This window comes from Dipodomys merriami, unplaced genomic scaffold (assembly GCF_024711535.1).
Source record: "Dipodomys merriami isolate MVZ:Mamm:240054 unplaced genomic scaffold, mDipMer1.0.p SCAF_102, whole genome shotgun sequence".
Classification (NCBI taxonomy): Eukaryota; Metazoa; Chordata; class Mammalia; order Rodentia; family Heteromyidae; genus Dipodomys; species Dipodomys merriami.
This window is the reverse complement of record NW_027202294.1, coordinates 1,701,935-1,720,342: the sequence shown is the minus strand read 5'-3', so window position 1 is coordinate 1,720,342 and position 18,408 is coordinate 1,701,935. Positions and strand designations below refer to the sequence as shown.

The following is an 18,408-nucleotide window of genomic DNA, read 5'->3' as shown; positions in this document are numbered from 1 at the left end:
AGGTGAGCCTCTTTTATTACCCTTGTGTTTGTTAGTGTTTTGCAGGGTTGGAGATGAACCAGGGCCTGTGTGTGCTGTATTCACCCCATCTTTAACTGTTTTTTTTTTTTTTTTTTCCCTCACTTTGATCTGTCCTTCTGGTTTTAGAATAGAATTTGTTTCCACCCCAGTGAAAGCTTGATGGCCAGTGGTCCCATAACCAATCTGAACTGAGTCATCTTCTTAGAACTTTTTCCTTTCCCCTTTCCAAGCCTTAGTTCTATGCTCATTTTTGGCCCTAGGAACACTGGTTTGTTCTCATGAATACTGTGCAAATCATTGTGTGTTCTCAAATTCTGCCACAAGGGAAGACAAATGTTCTGGACTCAGGAGAACAGCTTAGCTAAAGGAGAGCCCCCTTTCAGGCCTCCAGCATGAACTGAAATTTATCAGTGGGTGTTTGGCATCAGCTGGCAAGCCTTTATAGATGTTGAGTATCTCGAATGGTTTTGGATTCAAAATTCCCACTGTTTTTTTGAATACCTGGCCATCTATACCTGGAGAGGGCCTCTCCCTTGCCTGTTCCAATTCTTAGGACTAACACTTGAGGGGCCAACAGGAGCTAGTTTGTACAGAATCTATTAAATACAGTTAGTACTTGGGTACATTCCTTGCCTGACTCCCAGTAATGGATACCACTGGTGCCCTTGATCTTGTGATTATTGGCATGTCCAAGAACAGGTAGCAACAGGTAGCAGTAATGACAGGTCTTGGACTTGTTTACTCTGTGGCATACACTGGGTTAGGGGCTAGCCTATGGGCACATCCCTGTCATGCTTTTGAGTACCACTAGGTGGAACACAGCCTGGTCTCTGCATGGGATGTGAAAACCACAAACAAACAAGTAATCCAGAATATTGCAATCTGGGAGGTCAAGGAAGGGGAAACTAATCTCATCCTACTGGAGTCTGTGGCTTGTTGATCCAATTTTTCCTAATGTGGGAATTAAAGTAGGTCACCCTCTCAGACTTCTGATCATCAGTCTTGCACAGAGTGGGTTTCTGGGATATTCAGGCTTACTCACATTCCCATAGCTCTGCTCTGTTGTTTACTTTTGGTTTTCTTCTTTCCATTCTCCCTATGAAGAAACAAGTAAGCTGAGTATCTTTTGTTCCTGCAACAATCATCTTTACAATGCTAAGGCTAAGTTTGATTTAAGATCTCAGAGGTGTTTTGAAGAATTTAACTTTAAACTTCTTTTGGAAGAGGTGAAAACAAATACAAGATGTTGCAAGAATAATTGTGGCTTTGAAGGGTGGATCCTAGAATGAAATTGCAAAAGCATGTCTATTTTTATTTTTTAATAGCAAGAATCTTATGTTGTAACACTTCTTTTTTTTTTTCCGATTGTGGGGCTTGAACCCAAGCTCAAGGTCCTTGAGCTCTTTTGCTCAGGGCTAGTGTTGTGCCACTTTGAGTCACAATGCCACTTCCAGTTTTTGAGTGATTAATTGGAGATAAAAGTCTCATGGGGACTTTTTCTGTTTGGGCTGGCTTTGAACTACAATCTTTAGATTTCAACCTCGTGAGTAGCTAGGATTACAGACATGAGCCACCAGTGCTGGGCCTGTAACACTCTTTTATTACATATTCTTTCAGATCAGACATGTATGCATGTTCAGGGAGGGTAAAATATTAATCGTTTTCAAAATTCTACACACCACTTCTTGGTTTGCTATCTCCTAATTCATCTTCCTTATTTAAAATTCCACTCAGCAGTTTCACCAAACACAGAAACAACAACAAAAACTCTGCAGCTTAATTTATTGACCATATCTAAATATTTTTCTCTTTTTAGTGGTTCACTTGAGACTGGAAGTTCATATTTGGCCTTCGAACTGGAATGTTGGAATAATGTAGCTCCTTGGGACTTGAATATAGAATTGAATAGTGTGAATATAATTGCTTTCTTTTTCCTTAGGTGATTTATCTTTAAATTTGAAAGTCCTTTTGCTATTTACAGGGAGTGGAAGCAGAAAACCTGGTCCAATCTGCTTTAGTACAAGGTCCACTAGGGTTTTTGTCAGCTATCATCCCTAGAGCTGATTGTGCTTTCCTCTGTGCTTTAAGATATCTTTTATCTTTTACATCAGGTTTCCTATCCTCCCAACTAGGGCCTCACACATGCTCATCAAGAACAGACTCGGCAAGTAGTCTGCCACTTGAGCCATAACCTTCTTTATATTAGTTTTTGTTTTTTGTTTTTTGGGTTTTTTTTGGTGCCAGTTCTGGGGCTTGAACTCAGGGCATGGGCACTGTCCCTGAGCCTCTCTTGCTCAAGGCTAGCAGTCTACCATTTGAGCCACATTACCCTTTCCATCTTTTTCTGTTTATGTGGTACTGAGGAATCGAACGCAGGGCTTCATGCATGCTAGGCAGGCACTGTACCACTCAGCTCCATTCCCCGCCCCTATATTAGTTTTTGATTACACAAAGTAATATATGCTCAAAACAATGCTAGATGATACAGAAATCTGCTGGGCACCGATGGCTCATGTCTGTAATCCTAGCTACTCAGGAAACTAAGATATGAGGATTGCAGTTTGAAGCCAGCCTGGGCAGGAAACTCCATGAAAGTTTTCTTTTTCTTTTTCTTTTTTTCCATGAAACTCATCTCCAATAAACTACTCAGAAAAATCAGAAAGTGGCACTGTGGCTCAAGTGGTAGAACACTAGTCTTGAGTAAAAGAAGCTCAAGGACATTGTCCATGCCCAGAGTTCAAGCCCTAGGACTGGCAAACAAAACAATACAAAACAAAAACACCAACCCAAAATAAAAAAAATCTCAAAAAAGATTTAAAGTAAAAAGTGAAGGTTCATGGTTTGATGTATCCATTTGAGTGGTTTTTATACTTATGCCACATTTTATAGATACACTAATAAAATTTATATGTATATAAATAACTCACATATATACATACACACAATTACTGGTATATTTAGGGTTCTTTATTTTCTCTGTTTTTAAAGCACAAATGGGTTAAATTAGTTAGTTATGGTGACATATGCCTATAATTCTGGCATTCAGGAGGCCAAGATATTAGGATTGTGAATTCAAGGCTAGCTTGGGCTATAGAGAGATAATCTACTTCAAAAAAAGAAAAAGAAAAAGGATAATTTATATGGTCTTGTCCTGTCCCGTGTCTCCCACCCTGTGCCTCCCTTCTGGCGCGCTCCCCCCCCCCCCCCATCCCCAGCCAAGGACTTTCCTACCCAGACTGGCTAGGATTACAGGCAAAAGCCATTGACACCTGGCTGTGTTGTATTTTATAACATGAATCTCTTTGGGCTGAACAATATACTGAAAATGAAAATGATCTGGATGTCTTGGTTCTTCTTTCCCCCTCACTTCTGATTTTTTTTTTTTTTTTTTTGTTGTTGTTGTAGTTCATTATGTGGTCCAGGCTATCTTTAGACTCAAAACCTTCCTCCACTGCCTCCTGAATGCTGGGATTATAGCTCTGAGCTACCATGTCTGGCTACTACTACCGGCCTTATCTTGTTGCTTTGTATCATGATTTATTTAATCACTCTCCCATAGATGAACATTTGTTGTAGCCAAGCTTTTGCTGAAATGAAGTACACAATGTTTGATGAGTATGTGTCTTATTTCATTCTATAGTATGTTAGGTTCCTGGACATGCAGTTGTGGATTATAGTTTTATAGGGGTAGGCACATTTAAAAGTTGGGGTAGATCATGCCAACTTGCTCTTCAGAGTGTTTGTGTTCATTTATATTCCCATCTATTGGTTATACAAGGTCTCCCCCCACCATATACCCTCTACTTCTTCACCTGCCTCCCTCCCCCATTTACCCTTGAAGATGGGCTTTCTGACTCAATACTTGCACCTTGGGAATATTTCAGTCTGCTTCCTCAAAAGAGCCTATTGGTGTCTTGTTTACTTAGCTCCAGTTTCCTTCCTGTCTGCAATTCAGAATTGCAGGGAACCAGGAGAGGGGTTCACCTAAGGACAGCAAACATGTAGTTGAAGGCTCGATGTGCCCATCCAGGTGTTAAGGAAATGGTCCCTTGGAAGATGTCAGAGTTGATGTGGGATTTAGGTCCAATTACTGTATGTCACACTAAGTCTGTGGGCCTGACCAGTGCCCTTCTATGTGGTCATACCGAAGTAGGGACAGTTGAAAGTGGCATTGCTAAGAGGACAAGTTCAGAAGTCTGACTGCATCTGAAGCCCGGTGGGCCCTTGCTACCCATATACCCTTGAACTAGTTCGTTAATTCAGCTTCCTCAACTGTAAAGTGGGGAGACTAACTTCTAGCTTAGGGTTATTTTGGTTAAATACAATGTTTATAAAATAGAATAGTGTCTGACCTTTGAGGAAGCCTTGACCCAAGATTTGGTTCTAGTGGAGGAAGAAGATTCTCTTTTGGCTAATTCCTCGTCCAAAAGGTATGTGACTCAGTTTTCATATTAGACAAGATGGTTCTTTCCTCAATCCTCCCTCCCTTCTGTTTCTTTTTGTTGTTGTTGTTGTTGGTCCTGGGGCTTGAACTCTGGGCCTGGGGTCTGTCCCTCAGCTCTTCAGCTCAAGGCTAGTGCTCTACCACTTGAGCCACAGCACCCACTTCTGGCTTTTTCTGCTTATGTGGTGCTGAGGAATCGAACCCAGGGCCTCATGCATGCAAGGCAAGCGCTCTATCACTGAGCCACCTTCCCAGCCCTGCTCCCTTCTATTTCTAAGAGGCACATGTGGCCAGAGAAGTCTGAGATCTCCTGCAGAAACATGCATATGCCAAAAAATCTATAGTAGTCTCTTACTGGACATATAAACTACAAATATGTTCTACTGGGATGTAGCTCAGTGGCAAAGCACTTGCCTAGCAAGTGCAATGTCCTGGGTTTGATCCCCAGTACCAAAAAAGAAAAGACAAAAAAAAAATACAGTAGAACAACAACAACAAAAACCCAAACAAAAATTTCCCTTACTCTCCTTTGTAAAGTCCAATTAATCTATTTTTTTCATTGTGGTGTGTGTGTGTGTGTGTGTGTGTGTGTGTGTGTGTGTGTGTGTGTGTGTGTGTGTGTATTGAGTGTGTGCATAGTGTGTGCATATGCGCACGCATGTGTACAGGTGCTAGAGCTTGAATTCTGTGCCGTACACTCTCACTTGGCTTTTTTTTTCTCGAAGTCAGTGCTCTACCACTGGAGCCATGGCTCTGCTTCTGGCTTTTTTTTCTGGTTAATTAGAGATAAGAGTCTCACAGGTCTATTGCTCAGGCTGACTATACTCCTCAGTGATCCTCAGATCTCAGCCTCCTGAATAGCTAGGATTACAGGTGTGAGCCACTGGCACCTGGCTTTGTCATTTTCTTTGGCCCATGTATCAATTTTCAACTTGCTAAGTGAAAGATTAACTTTGGACTTTTGACCTCAATTGCTATGGTAGAGAGAATATTTGGAAAAATTCTCCTCTTGGGATTGTACAGATGTTCAGAAAATGTGGGAAAATGAAGAGACCCATCAGTGTATCTTCTCCTTTAGCAACTCCCATCCTCCTTTAGCTGTCTAGGGGTAGCAAGCCATGTTTCCCTGTCCTGTGCCTGGCTAACAGTGCCTACTCCTAAGGAACAATATTGGGCATTTCACAACATTTGAGCAGCACTATTCAACTAGAACAGATGAAATAGAATTTGGAGGCTGAAAGACACTAGAGAGATGCTGCTGTGAACAAATGTTCAGGAACAGGTCTGTGCTGTTAGGTATGCGTGGTCAAACAAACAGGCTTTTTAACTCCACCCTCTTTAGAGGTCTGTTAGCATATGTGTGTGATTCTATGGGGAGAACTGGCTGGCTATGGGGCCTTCTCTAGACAGTGTTGGTAAAAGTAAGGAAACGTGGAGTGGTTAGCTGGCCTTGGGTCATGAGTTTGGGTGACAGCATGCCAGATCTAGAATGAATGTCAGAGTTCTGACAAAGTTTAGTTTAAGGAAAAATCTTTCAGGGCTGAGAATGTGGCTTAGTGGTAGAGTGCTTTCCTAGCATGCATGAAGCCCTGGGTTTGATTCCTCAGTACCACATTAACAGAAAAAGCTTGAAATGGCACTGTGGCTCTAGTGGTAGAGTGCTAGCCTTGAGCAAGAGAGGCTCCGGGACAGTGCCCAGGCCCTAAGTTCAAGCCATAGGACTGGCAAAAAGAAAAATATCTTTCATTAGGCATCACTCATTGTAAACTCATATGGGGACCTCCCTTCCATCAATCCCAGAAAGTCTAGTCCAAAGTCCCAGGCATTTTCAGACCTTTGTTGTACCTCTTTGGCAATATTAGTCTCCCCAGTTACCAGCTGATATAAGAAGCAAGTAAATGGATATCAAAATAGTCTATAAACTTTAAGCTCAGACTTCACTGAGTGTTTTTTTTTTTTTTTTGTCGGTCATGGGGCCTGAACTCTGGGCCTGAGCACTGTCCCTCAGCTCTTCAGCTCAAAGTAGCGCCCTACCACTTGAGCCACAGCACCACTTCCAACTTTTTCTGCTTATGTGGTGCTGAGGAATCAAACCTAGGGCCTCATGCATGCAAGGCAAGCACTCTACCACTGAGCCACCTTCCCAGCCCCTTCACTGAGTTCTGTCACTGTATTTCTTGGCAGTTTTCTGAGCTTCCTTAAGACAAAAACCTTGAGGTCTCAGTAAGGATAAGAATGGTGATTTTTGTGTCTCATGGTGGTTCTTCCCTTCTAGAGTTTTGGGTTCAGTGAAAGACTTTGCAAAGCTTTTGTTTCTCTAGACTGTCAAGGAAGAACCTTGGTTGTAAGTGCAGTGATCCTGGCTCTTGCTAAATTTGTTTTAGGGTTAGACTGTGACTTTGTGCTCTCTTCCTTCGTTGGTGTGCATTTCCCAAAGGTACTGTTAGCACTTTTTCCCTAAGCTTTGGGGGAAGCCTGTCTCCAACCACTCCTCTTTTACTTTGCTGCTTTTCACGTGAGTCGCACCACCCAATGAAGGTGGTTTCCTCCCTGTTATGACAGATTGCTTCACTCCTACAGAGTTCAGGTGTAGCTGTGGTTGGGTGTTTTTTGACAAAAGGCTTAACATCCCTGCTTATGGTGTGCTATTCTGTCTGGTTCACCACCTTTGGGCATTTGATTTGGTTGTGAACAGACATTGTGTCAGAAGTTTCCTCATCCCTTAAAACCTGTGTGAAAGACTAATTGTCTTAATGTTTTCTTCTGGCATTTTTGACCATGAAATCTTAGACCTGGAATAGATTTGTACTAACTAGCTGAAGGAGGGAGGATGTACTATTTAATTTGCGTAAGGTCCAGGAAATGAAGGAGGCATGGTGCCATGAGCTGTGCTTCCAGCTAAACCTTATTAAATTTCACAATCCTTTATGCAAAAAAGGCAGCTTCTAGGTGTTACTAATGGAGTTATTGGGTCAGTAGGGAACAAAGCCAGAGTAGCTTCATCCTATCCCCATAATCAAAAAACTAGGGAATTAGATCATGTTCTGACTCTACCTTGAGAAAAGGAACTTTGCCTTTGAGATGGTTATTTAGGTACTTAAAATTTCTCAGCTGAGAAATTAGAGAAGCACACAGCATAATGAAACTCTTAGAGGGTTTCTAATTCCTTCAACAGAGCTTGAGTTTAGCATAATATTCAGGTGCTCTTTTGAGCTTGTAGCTATTTATCAGGTTCTGTTGGCTCAGAAAATGTCCCCTACACCAACAGTTAGGTATTTAATAGTTAGGTATTTAACTTTGTTTTCTTCCTTTTTTTTTTTTTTTTTTTTTTTGTGCTAGTCTTGGGGCATGAACTCAGCGCCTGGGGCCTCTCTCTGAGCTTTTGTGTTCAAGGCTGGGGCTCTATCACTTAAGCCACAGCTCTACTTCTGGCTTTTTGCTGGCTAACTGGAGATAAAAAATCTTTCAGGGGGCTGGGAAGGTGGCTCAGTGGTAGAGCACTTGGCTTGCATGCTCGAGGCCCTGGGTTCGATTCCTCAGCACCACATAAGAGAAAAGCCAGAGCCGGGCGCTGGTGGCTCATGCCTGTAATCCTAGCTACTCAGGAGGCTGAGATCTGAGGATCGCGGTTCAAAGCCAGCCCGGGCAGGAGAGACCGTGAGACTCCTATCTCCAATAAACCACCAGAAAACCGGAAGTGGCGCTGTAGCTCAAGTGGTAGAGCGCTTGCCTTGAGCTGAAGAGCTGAGGGACAGCGCCCAGGCCCAGAGTTCAAGCCCCACGACCGACAAAAAAAAAAAAGAAAAAAGAAAAAAGCCGGAAGTGGCGCTGTGGCTCAAGTGGTGGAGTGCTAGCCTTGAGCTGAAGAGCTCAGGGACAGTGCCCAGGCCCAGAGTTCAGGCCCCATGACTGGACCCACCCCACCCCCCCCAAAAAAAAAAATCTTTCAGGTTTGTCTGCTTTGGCTGGCTTGAATTGAGAGCCGCAGCTCTAAGCCTTCTTAGCTAGGAAGAACTTCAGGTTCCAGAACTCTTTCCAGTCTCTAGTATAGGAATATGCAATGCATTGGGGGATTGATGGCTCTGAGCTATATGCTTTTTTCCATGTAATTTTTGGCTACTAGATATTTTGGTTGGGATTGAACTGTGTACATGATAGGAAAACAAACAGCATTTTGGTTTAAAAATAAGCAAGGCTGTTTTGTACTTGAAGCTCAAGTTACAGAGGCTGAAAGAGCCTATTAGGCTGGAGACAGCCCTCTATGAGCATGAGCTCCAGGGCCCCCTGGACTCACTGGAAAGGGTCAGTTAATGCTCTGACCTGAAGGTAATCTTTCTTGTTAGGGAGAAGCAAGAGGTAGAAACTTCCAAGAAGCTATTATAAATCCATTTAGGTTTCTGTGACTTCTTCCTTTCCTATTTCTTTAAAAGACTGGAAGCTATAGCCTTGACAGGACTTTCTTTCCTCTACCTCCTCTAATACCTGCAGTAGAACAAAAACTCTCCAGAATTTACTCTCTTTTAGTAAGTATTAATCAAAGCAGCAAAATGAGAGCCTATGATACTTGGTGAAATTGACATTCCTATGATGATATTCATGGTACTACTTAATCTTTTTACACATAAGAAAGCTATGCTAGGGCTGGGAAGGTGGCTCAGTGGTAGAGTGCTTGCCTTGCATGCATGAGGCCCTGGGTTCAATTCCTAAGTAGCACATAAGCAGAAAAAGCCGAAAGTGGCACTGTGGCTCAAGTGGTAGAGTGCTAGTCTTGACCTGAAGAGCTAAGGTACAGCACCCAGGCCCAGAGTTCAGGCCCATGACTGACCAAAAAAAAAAAAAAAAAAAGAAATGCTACTCAAAGGTACTCATTAAATACATTCATGTATAGGGCCTCTACATCCTACCTCCAACTAATTTTTGTTGTTGTTGTTGTTGGTCATGGGGCCTGGGTGCTGTCCCTGAGCTCTTTTTTGCCTAAGGCTATATTGCTCTAGTAGTTCTAGTAGCTTGCTCTCTCTTCCTTGTTTTTCTTCTTTCTCTCCTTTCTTCCCTCCCTCCATCCTTCCCTCCTTTTTTTCCTCCCTACCTTCTTCCCTCCCTCTCTCTCCTTGCTTGTTCTCCCTCTCTCCTTTCTCCTCTCTTCCTTTCCTCCCTTCCTCCCTCTTTCCCTTCCTCTCCCTCTTTTTTACCCCCACCCCTCAGTGAACTTATGGGAGCTAGACTAGAGCTGTACTATTTTATGCCTAGAACTCGTTTACTCGCATTTTTCTTCCCCCCCACCCCCCAGCCAGCCTGGGGCTTGAACTCAGGGCCAGGGCAATGTTCCTGAGCTTCTTTCTGCTCAAGACTAACAATCTACCACTTGAGCTACAGCACCATTTCAGGCTCTTTTGAGTAGTTTATAGGAGGTAAGAGTCTCACTGACTTTCCTGCGTGGGCTGGCTTTGAAGCTTGATCCTCAGATCTCAGCGTCCTGAGTAGCTAGGATTACAGGTGTGAGCCACCACCCTTGCCCAGCAAGGGTCTTGATGCTTTTTTTTTTGGGGGGGGGTCCAGTCGTGGATCCTGAACTCTGGGCCTGGGCGCTGTCCCTCAGCTCTTCAGCTCAAGGCTAGCACTCTACCACTTGAGCCACAGTGCCACTTCCGGCTTTTTTTCTTTTTGCTTATATGGTGCTGAGGAATCGAACCCAGGGCCTCGAGCATGCAAGGCAAGTGCTCTACCACTGAGCTACCTTCCCAGCCCCCAGGTCTTGATACTTTTAATGTAATAACCTTTAACTTCATGCCTGGCTGCCACTTCCTTTTTTTTTTTTTTTTTTTCTTTTGTCAGTTGTGAGTCTTGAACTCAGGGTGTGGGACTTGTCTTTAAGCTTTTCTGCTCAAGGTTAGCACTCTACCACTTTTTTTTGGGGGGGGGTCCAGTTGTGGGGACTGAACTCTGGGCCTGGGTACTGTCCCTCAGCTCTTCAGCTCAAGGCTAGCTCTTTACCACTAGAGCCACAGCGCCACTTCCGGCTTTTTTCTTTTTGCTTATGTGGTGCTGAGGAATCAACCCAGGGCCTCATGCATACAAGGTCAGCACTCTACCACTGAGCCACCTTCCCAGCCCAACTCTACCACTCTGAACCATAGCTCTACTTCCAGTTTTCTGGTGGTTAATTATAGTTGGGTTACATGAAGCTGGGTGCTGGTGGCTCAAGTCTGTAATCCTAGCTATTTAGGAGGCTGAGATCTGAGGATGGTGGTTTGAGAGTCTGGCAGGAGAATCTGTGAGACTCTTTTCCCCAATAAACTACTCAGAAAAAGCTGGAATCAGCACTGTGGTTCAAGTCGTAGAGCACTAGCCTTGAGCACAAAGAGGCTCAGGGACCATGCTCAGGCCCTGAGTTTAAGCTCCAAGACTGGCAAAAGTGTCACGGACTCTGTGATCTTCAGATCTCTGCTTTCTGAGTAGCTAGGATTACAGGTGTGAGCTACTAGCACATAGTGGTCCTGGCTGCCACTTGATAAAACCTTCTTGGCCATTTTGTCCCATACCTTCTTTGAACTTATTTTCTGTTTCCACTTCTATTTCAACCCCACTGCCCCATTTATCACGCAGTTCTATGTTTGTTGCTGTGTGTGCTTGTCTTTTCTCCCAAAATAAACAAAGCCTGTGCTTGCTTTGGCAGCACATATACTAAATAAACCTTCCAGAGCAACACTGGTTTGTCCAATAGTACATCTTTGTCATTGCCACAGTACAGTTGCTGGCTATCAAGTCACAAATGAGGAGGAAATACACTAATTAATCTCAAAATACTGTCTCCATGTGTGTTCAAGCCATTTTGAAGCCTACAGGCCTAGCTAGAATGCTGGCTCCATGATGTCTAGGGTGTGCATCTATGTATGTGTTATCTAATTGCACTGAAGTTCAAGTTTTTCATTTGCAGAACATGAGATGTCAACATCTGTTGGAATTGTGTAGCAAATATGGCTGTTTGCCCAGCCATATTCCCAGAAAAACTCAGCAGGAGGAAAGCAGCCATAGGTTTTTATGGATAGCTTGTAGGAAATATAAGCCCATGGCTTTAGAATTCCTTGTCCTGCTTACTCAGATACCAGGAAAGGCATATGTTTCTTGCCTGAGCAGGCCTGTTGCATGTCTTCTTTTGTCCAGCCCCAGGACATAGATAAGCTAAAATCCCTGGTTTCTGGCAGCTGAGTAGTGCTTTACATTTCTGCTTGGCAAGGTTCTATAAATCTTGTCTGGCTTTGAAATTCATCTCGTGGTATTCCCTAGAATAATTACTTTAGGATCCTTTTATTGATGCAGCTTCACACTTGTCACCTAAAGGCCCCTCAACTAAATCCCTGTAATGTTGGTTTAAAGTCTTGAGTATTTACTTTTGCCTGTCTGTCTCTGTCTGTCTGTCTCTCTTGGTCTCTCCAGAACTCTAAAGGCATTTAAATGAGTCTGTGCCAAACCTAAGGAAGATAAGACAAGATTTATCTTAAATGTTCTGTGCCGCAAAAGCAGCCTTGACTCAAAGCTTCTGGAAATAAGAGGGCTTTAGACCTGGGGATTATCTTCTATCCTAGAAGCCTAGCAGTTGCTGTCCTGTTCTGACAAAACCCTCTATCTTCAGATTCCTTGGTCACAAAGTAAGATACCCCCCTTCCTCAGCCCTTGTCTCCTCGTGCTTCAATGAGCCTGATGAACTAGGTGTGGGAACAGATCTTCATGGAATCTGAGAGCTAAGGCCTAGAAGGTCTCCACTTTACTTCCTGTGTGGGATCTGTTGTGTTTTGGGAACCAGTGAGAACATTAGGGCCTTCCTAAGTATTCACCTCAGAACTCTGCTCTACAAAATGAGACCCAAGAGCCATGATTCCATGCTCCAGAACACTTCTTCCAGCTGCAGTAGAAGTGACAGTATTCTAGATTGGATTCCAAAGCACTTAGCATATGCCTGACTCTCATTTGTTTTTTTACCTTGTTTGTAATGCTGGTATCCTAATATCTAATTTACTCTGTCAACATGAATGAAGGAACCTTTGGAGCCAGAGACTGTTCAGATCCTTATTCTCCTCCTGCTAGCTGTGTGACTTTGTGACATGAATTCCATATGCCTCAATTTCTGCAGCTGAAAAGGAGTAATCTTTCTATAACATGGGACTGTGGCATTGAGATGTTGGCTAGATAGGGTTTTACAGAGTCTAGCTCATGGTCATGACTAAATTGAAATGACTATCTCTCTGCTCCATCCTAGAATTTAAATGTTTTAAATGTATATAGACTGCCTAGAAAAATGTCAAAAGACTGAAATTCATTATGGTAAAAGTGAATTCCATGTATGCTATTGTAGTGTGTTTCTTTCTTTCTTTTTTTTTTTCTTGTTGTTCATGGGGCTTGGACTCAGGGCCTGGGCCCTGTCCCTGAGCTTTTCCGCTCAGTGCTGGCACTCTACCACTTTGAACCACAGTACCACTTCTGGTTTTCTGGTGGTTAATTGGAGATAAGAGTCTCATGGACTTTCCTGCCTAGGCTGGCTTTGAACCTGATCTTCAGATCTCAACTTCCTGAGGAGCTAGGATTACTGCTGTGAGCCACGGGCACCCAGCATAGTGTGTTTTCTTGCATAGTGGGTTAGTCAGATTTCAAAGAGGGACATTTTCAGCCATGCTGTCTGTGAGCTTTTTTTGAACTGAGGAAGAGGGGCTGGGTCTGAGGAAAAGATGCCTCTAACACTGTTTGGGGCCATAAACAATAGAGTTAACCTATAATACTTTTTTTTTCTTTTTGGGCCAGTCCTGAGGCATGAACTGTGGGCTTGGGTGCTGTCCCTGAGTTCCTTTTGCTCAAGGACACTCAATGACAAGACTTTTTCTGTGATTTAATTGGAGATGAGCATCTTATAGACTTTGCTGTACTTGCTGGCTTTGAACCACTGTCCTTAGATCTCAGCCTGCTGAGTAGCTAGGATTACAGGAGTGAGCTAACTTATGATACTTTGAGCACAATCCTGCATAATTCTTGTTTAGTGGACTTCCTTTTTTCTTTTGAAGTTGATAAATTCAGCATTGACATTATTTTTCACTGGCAGACAGATGATTAAAATTATTTGAAGAAGATTTTGTTTCATGTATGAGTCTAGATCACTTACACATCCCCCTCAGCACAAACTGGCAGAAGTAGTTGATGGACATTTTGCTTCTATTTATTTATTTTTATAAAGCAAGGTATGGGGGGGGGGAGGCTGGGATACCTTGCTTCTTGTTTTTGAGGCTCAAGTGGTTTTATTTTTTATTGTGAGAATACCGTACAGAGGAGTTACAATTACATGGGCAAGATAATGAGTACATTTCTTTTTTTTTTATTATATTTTATTTTATTTTATTTGTGAACATATTGTACAGAGGGGTTACAATTACATGGGCAGGATAATGCATACATTTTTTACCAAGCATTGCAGCCTCCTCCTTTGTTTACCCTTCACATCCCTTCCCAGCCTCCCCCCCCCCCCCCATACCTTGCTTCTTAAGCTGACTATTTTGTCATTAGGTTGTGGTGACATTTCTAGGACATAATAGAAAGTGAACTAACATTCCTAGGAATACCTAAATTTGCCTCACCCTTCCTTAATCTTGGTGATCAGTGCAGGTCAGCAAGTAGCAAGGAATAAGTCAGAAGAATGTCAGCAACCACTTTTTCAGAGTATGGTATGTGCTAGGTGGTATGCATGGGGCCTAATGTTATCTTGCATTCAGAAATGTGTAATCTTGTATGAAGGTAAAACAATGGCGGACAATTGCTGATCAGAAATACTGTCTTAAGTAGCAGCCATAAAAGGATAATTCATTAGAGGAAAGTCTGTGATGCAGTTTTGATCATTTTGACTGAATTTTTACTCAGTTAAAAAAACTAACAATGTTGCAGTTGTACTTCTTCCAGAAATCACCACTGCTGAATATTATTTAGAAAGGTGGGTTACTTCTCTAGTCTGTCAAAGCAAGGTTTGAGATATATTCTGGTCACGACAGTATCCCCAATGCTGAGAAAAGCACCTGGCATGCTATGGGTATTCAGTGGGTGTGGAGTGAATGAATGGGTTTGCTTATTCCATGGCATTCTCCGTGGAGAATGCAGGTGCTGGTCTTTCTTGTTAGGTTGGTACAGAGCAGAGTTGCCCAGGAGTGGCTGAGGACATTCTTGCCTCCAGTTTGTCTGCCAAATTTAATCAAGCTGCACGTGTTTTCTGGTTCTCAGGGGTTGCCAGGAAACTGAAGAAATGAGAGGAGGGTGTTGAAAGCAGCCTCCTTGCTCTTCCCTGGTCACTATGCCGTGGATTCCAGTCTTGTCTGCCTGGCATTTTGTGAGGAAATGGAATAGACTATGTGACCATGACTTGAGAATAAAATGCTAAAGCATAGCTCCCTGGTCCCCCAACCTGCAAAAAGCAGGTATCAGCCTTTTTATCTTCTCCGTAGCAATGAGACTGGGATCCATTCTTTCATGAGCCTAGAGGAAATGGCTTGGCACAAATTGTTTCCTTGCTAGAAAAGTTGATGTGACCTTGACCATCACTGGTGATCTGCAGCAAGCATTATTATGTGTCTGGCTGGATGCTAATGATCAAGAAATGCTTTTGGCACCTCACTGTGCTCTAAAAGTGTTGTGTGCTGTGAATTCACTGTCCTAGGTTGGGTAGATACTAATTTGCAGGAGTCATTTCTGACTTACATGAGTCATGTCCAGCACAGTGCCACTGTCCTGGAGGCTTTGAGTAAATACCACTGAGGGATAATTTCAGAAAATAAAAAGAAAGATGAGCTATACTTATTTGAGTAATGGAAAATACAATCAATTTGTTGTCTATGAATTTATTAGAAAGCCAAGCACTTGTGGCTCACAGCTATAATCCTAGTTACTCAGAGGTTGAGATCTGAGGATTGCAATTTGAAGCAAGTCATCCTGAATAGGAAACTCTGGGACTCTTATCTCCAATTAATCATCAAGAAGCCAAAAGTGGAGTGCCACCTTGAGCAAAAAAGCTGAAAGACAGCACTCAGGCCCTGAGTTCAAGCCTCCAGTACTGGCATTAAAAAAAAAAAAAAGTTATTAGAAAGAAGCTTTGAAGTTAACAAGGTTCATCTGAAGACTTATCCTCCAGTTATTTCTGAGCTGGGGATTATAGCTTAGTGCTAGAGCCTTTGCTTTGTATAATAGAACTCTTTTTTTTTTTTTTTTTTTTTGGGTCCGGTTGTGGGGCCTGAACTCTGGGCCTGGGCGCTGTCCCTCAGCTCTTCAGCTCAAGGCTAGCGCTCTACCACTCGAGCCACAGTGCCACTTCCGGCTTTTTGCTTATGTGGTGCTGAGGAATCGAACCCAGGGCCTCATGCATGCAAGGCAAGCACTCTACCACTGGGCCACCTTCCCAGCCCCTGTATAATAGAACTCTTGAGTTCGATCTTCGACACCATAAATAAATAATTTAAAAATCAGTTTTAAAAAGAGGGATTTCTGCTGGGCGCCGGTGGCTCACGCCTGTAATCCTAGCTACTCAGGAGGCTGAGATGTGAGAATGGAGGTTCAAAGCCAGCCCGGGCAGGAAAGACCGTGAGACTCCTATCTCCAATAAACCACTAGAAAACCAGAAGTGGCACTGTAGCTCAAGCAGTAGAGTGCTCGCCTTGAGCTGAAGAGCTGAAGGACAGCGCCCAGCCCAGAGTTAAGTCCCATGACTGACAAAAAAAAAAAAGAAGGATTTCTGCAAATCGAAACACGAGCTTTGAGCAAAAGAGGGATTTCTGCAAATCGAAACACGAGCAGCATGTATGTACCTTTTGTCTTTGGTATAATGAATTGGGTCTAGGGGAGCTTCTGTGACCTGCTATTCCAGGGATTATAGCTAGAAGAGTTCACTGACCAGGAAAATCACATCAGGATGTCGGCACCAAGGCCTCTGTAGTTTAGGCACAGCTTGCTGTTAAATAACCCTTTTCTTCATGAACTGCACTTCAGGAAGGAAAACAGGACAAACTTCCAAGAGTGTACTTTTCTAAAGTAAAGGTTGGTTTAAATATAGCTGATCTGCTTTACTGGCAACTTGGAGTCTGTGGTGGGACTTGTTGTACCTTTTGTAAGGCAAGTGAGGAAAGGCGTTGGCACCTGTACATATGCAGCTTGTTTATGAAACAGAAGCTCTCCTGTAGAGCAAAAGCCTGAAAGACCAGTGTACAAGGTAGCTGTGCTTACCTTAGCTAGGAAGAAGTGCCTCTTTGCGCCTGACTTTCTTCCTTTTCTACAGATGGTTGGGACAGCCAGCCAGTTTAATATGCTGTGTTGTTCATTGAGCACCAGTCTGGCGTGGGTTGAGGGTAGAAAGTTTCTGTGAATCTCACAATCACTGGGCTTCATTTCCCAAGGAAGAGAAACAATACCTTGGGAGCTATATTGTCAGCCCTTATTCAGAGAAGTGTAACTCTTTTCAGCTTCCAACTTGATTTATGTGCACACAATCTCCTCAGAGCTGGAAAACTAATGGGAGCAGGCAGCAGCCCCCACGGGGCCAGTTGCAGGCGAAGGCTCTAGGTGGGTCTGGCCGGCATCATGGGTGTGCGGCACGTCCTCCTCAGTATTTCACAGCAGCTGTCTGAAGTTTTTCTGTGCCTGAACTGATGTCATTTCCCCCTTGGCAGACAGCTTCGGCTCTGCTACGTCTGAGATATGTCACGAGAAGGTGGGGGTGGGTCAGAGCCAGGCAGGGGGAGTAGTGTGGAGAGCGGAGGGAGCTGGCTGCTTGGTCCCAGGACTTTCTCTTCTTTGCTCCGGAAGGCTGGCTAACTGGAAGTACTGAGCAGCGGGCCCACCAGGGGCCACATTCATCCAAGATCTTAATTTTTAAGAGTCCTTTGTTCCAAAAACGATGCTCTTGCAGGATGCCTTTCCTTTTGGGTCTTAGACAGGTAATTGAATGGTTCTGTGTGGATTGGGCAGGGGAAGGGAAGAATGGTGGGAGCTGTTGATTGTACTACTGCCTTGAGTGGAGGGAGTATTTTAGAAAGTATCTTAGTCCTAATATGACAAGCCCTTCAGAAATGTCCAGTCTTCCCTCCTTGCCTTCTGTTGCTCCTGACCTCCAGGGCCAAATTATTCTTAACCTCCTACATCCCTGAGCTGGCTATATGGTTATCCAGTTCTGACTTTTCATTAAACACATGAAACTATCTGTGCAGCTTTGTGGGGCAAACAGATGAGGCCAGGAATGGGGAGAGACAATGTACTTCTTGCTTAAAACCCCTTTTCTCCATTTTGATTGCCCAGTTAGCAGAGATTTCTTCAGTCTTCTGGTTCTGAAGGGGCTAGAGTGGGTAGAGGTGGGGGTTCTGTTCTTGTGAAGGGAGGGAAAGGCTGTTGCAACTTTCTTCCTTTTAAATGTGGTCATGTGAGATGATCTGATCTCAGCTGTGGCTGTGGGTTAGTCTGGACACTTCAGAGAGACAGAGGGTGGAATTGATCCGGTTTATAAGGGAAGCAGACCCTTGTGACAGATATTTACTAACTAGACCCCTGTGACAGAGATTTGCTTTGCAGTCCTCTGTTTGAAATAAGAGCACTAAATTATAGCCAGTAACCTAGTGTGGAATGAGCAAACAGTAGCAAGGGACCAACTGCTCTCCGGCAAGAACACAGCTGTTGCCAACTATTTGTCCCGGCACTTCTGAGAGCTGGACACCCCCACCCCCACTTTGGTCCTAAGAGGCATGTCTGTATAGAAATGTGTAACTGTAACCAGCATCCAGGCTGCAAGAGGAGTAGGGGCAGTGTACACCCTCTGGTTGCCTGGCTCAGGGGAGAAAGAACCACAGATGAACTCAGATCAGAAGCTTGCTGAGCAGCAAACACTCACTGAGGGAAGTGCTAGGTGAGCAGATCTTCTTTGGATTGTCTGAAGTAAG

The 18,408-nt window shown here is 43.6% G+C and overlaps 1 protein-coding gene across 2 annotated transcripts in view; it reads left to right on the top strand.

The window, feature by feature from the left end:
* The window catches only part of Wbp1l (WW domain binding protein 1 like), a 70,373-nt gene that overhangs the window by 8,916 nt on the left and 43,049 nt on the right, over positions 1-18,408 (top strand). Inside the window, exon 1 of one of the 2 annotated variants that reach the window (XM_069994382.1) lies at positions 17,244-17,415. The exons of the other annotated variant lie outside the window; for it this stretch is intronic. Coding sequence (XP_069850483.1) covers positions 17,389-17,415 — 27 coding nt within the window. The 5' untranslated portion in view covers positions 17,244-17,388. Of the gene's footprint in view, positions 1-17,243; positions 17,416-18,408 lie in introns of those variants that run through there. 2 annotated transcript variants of the gene reach the window in all.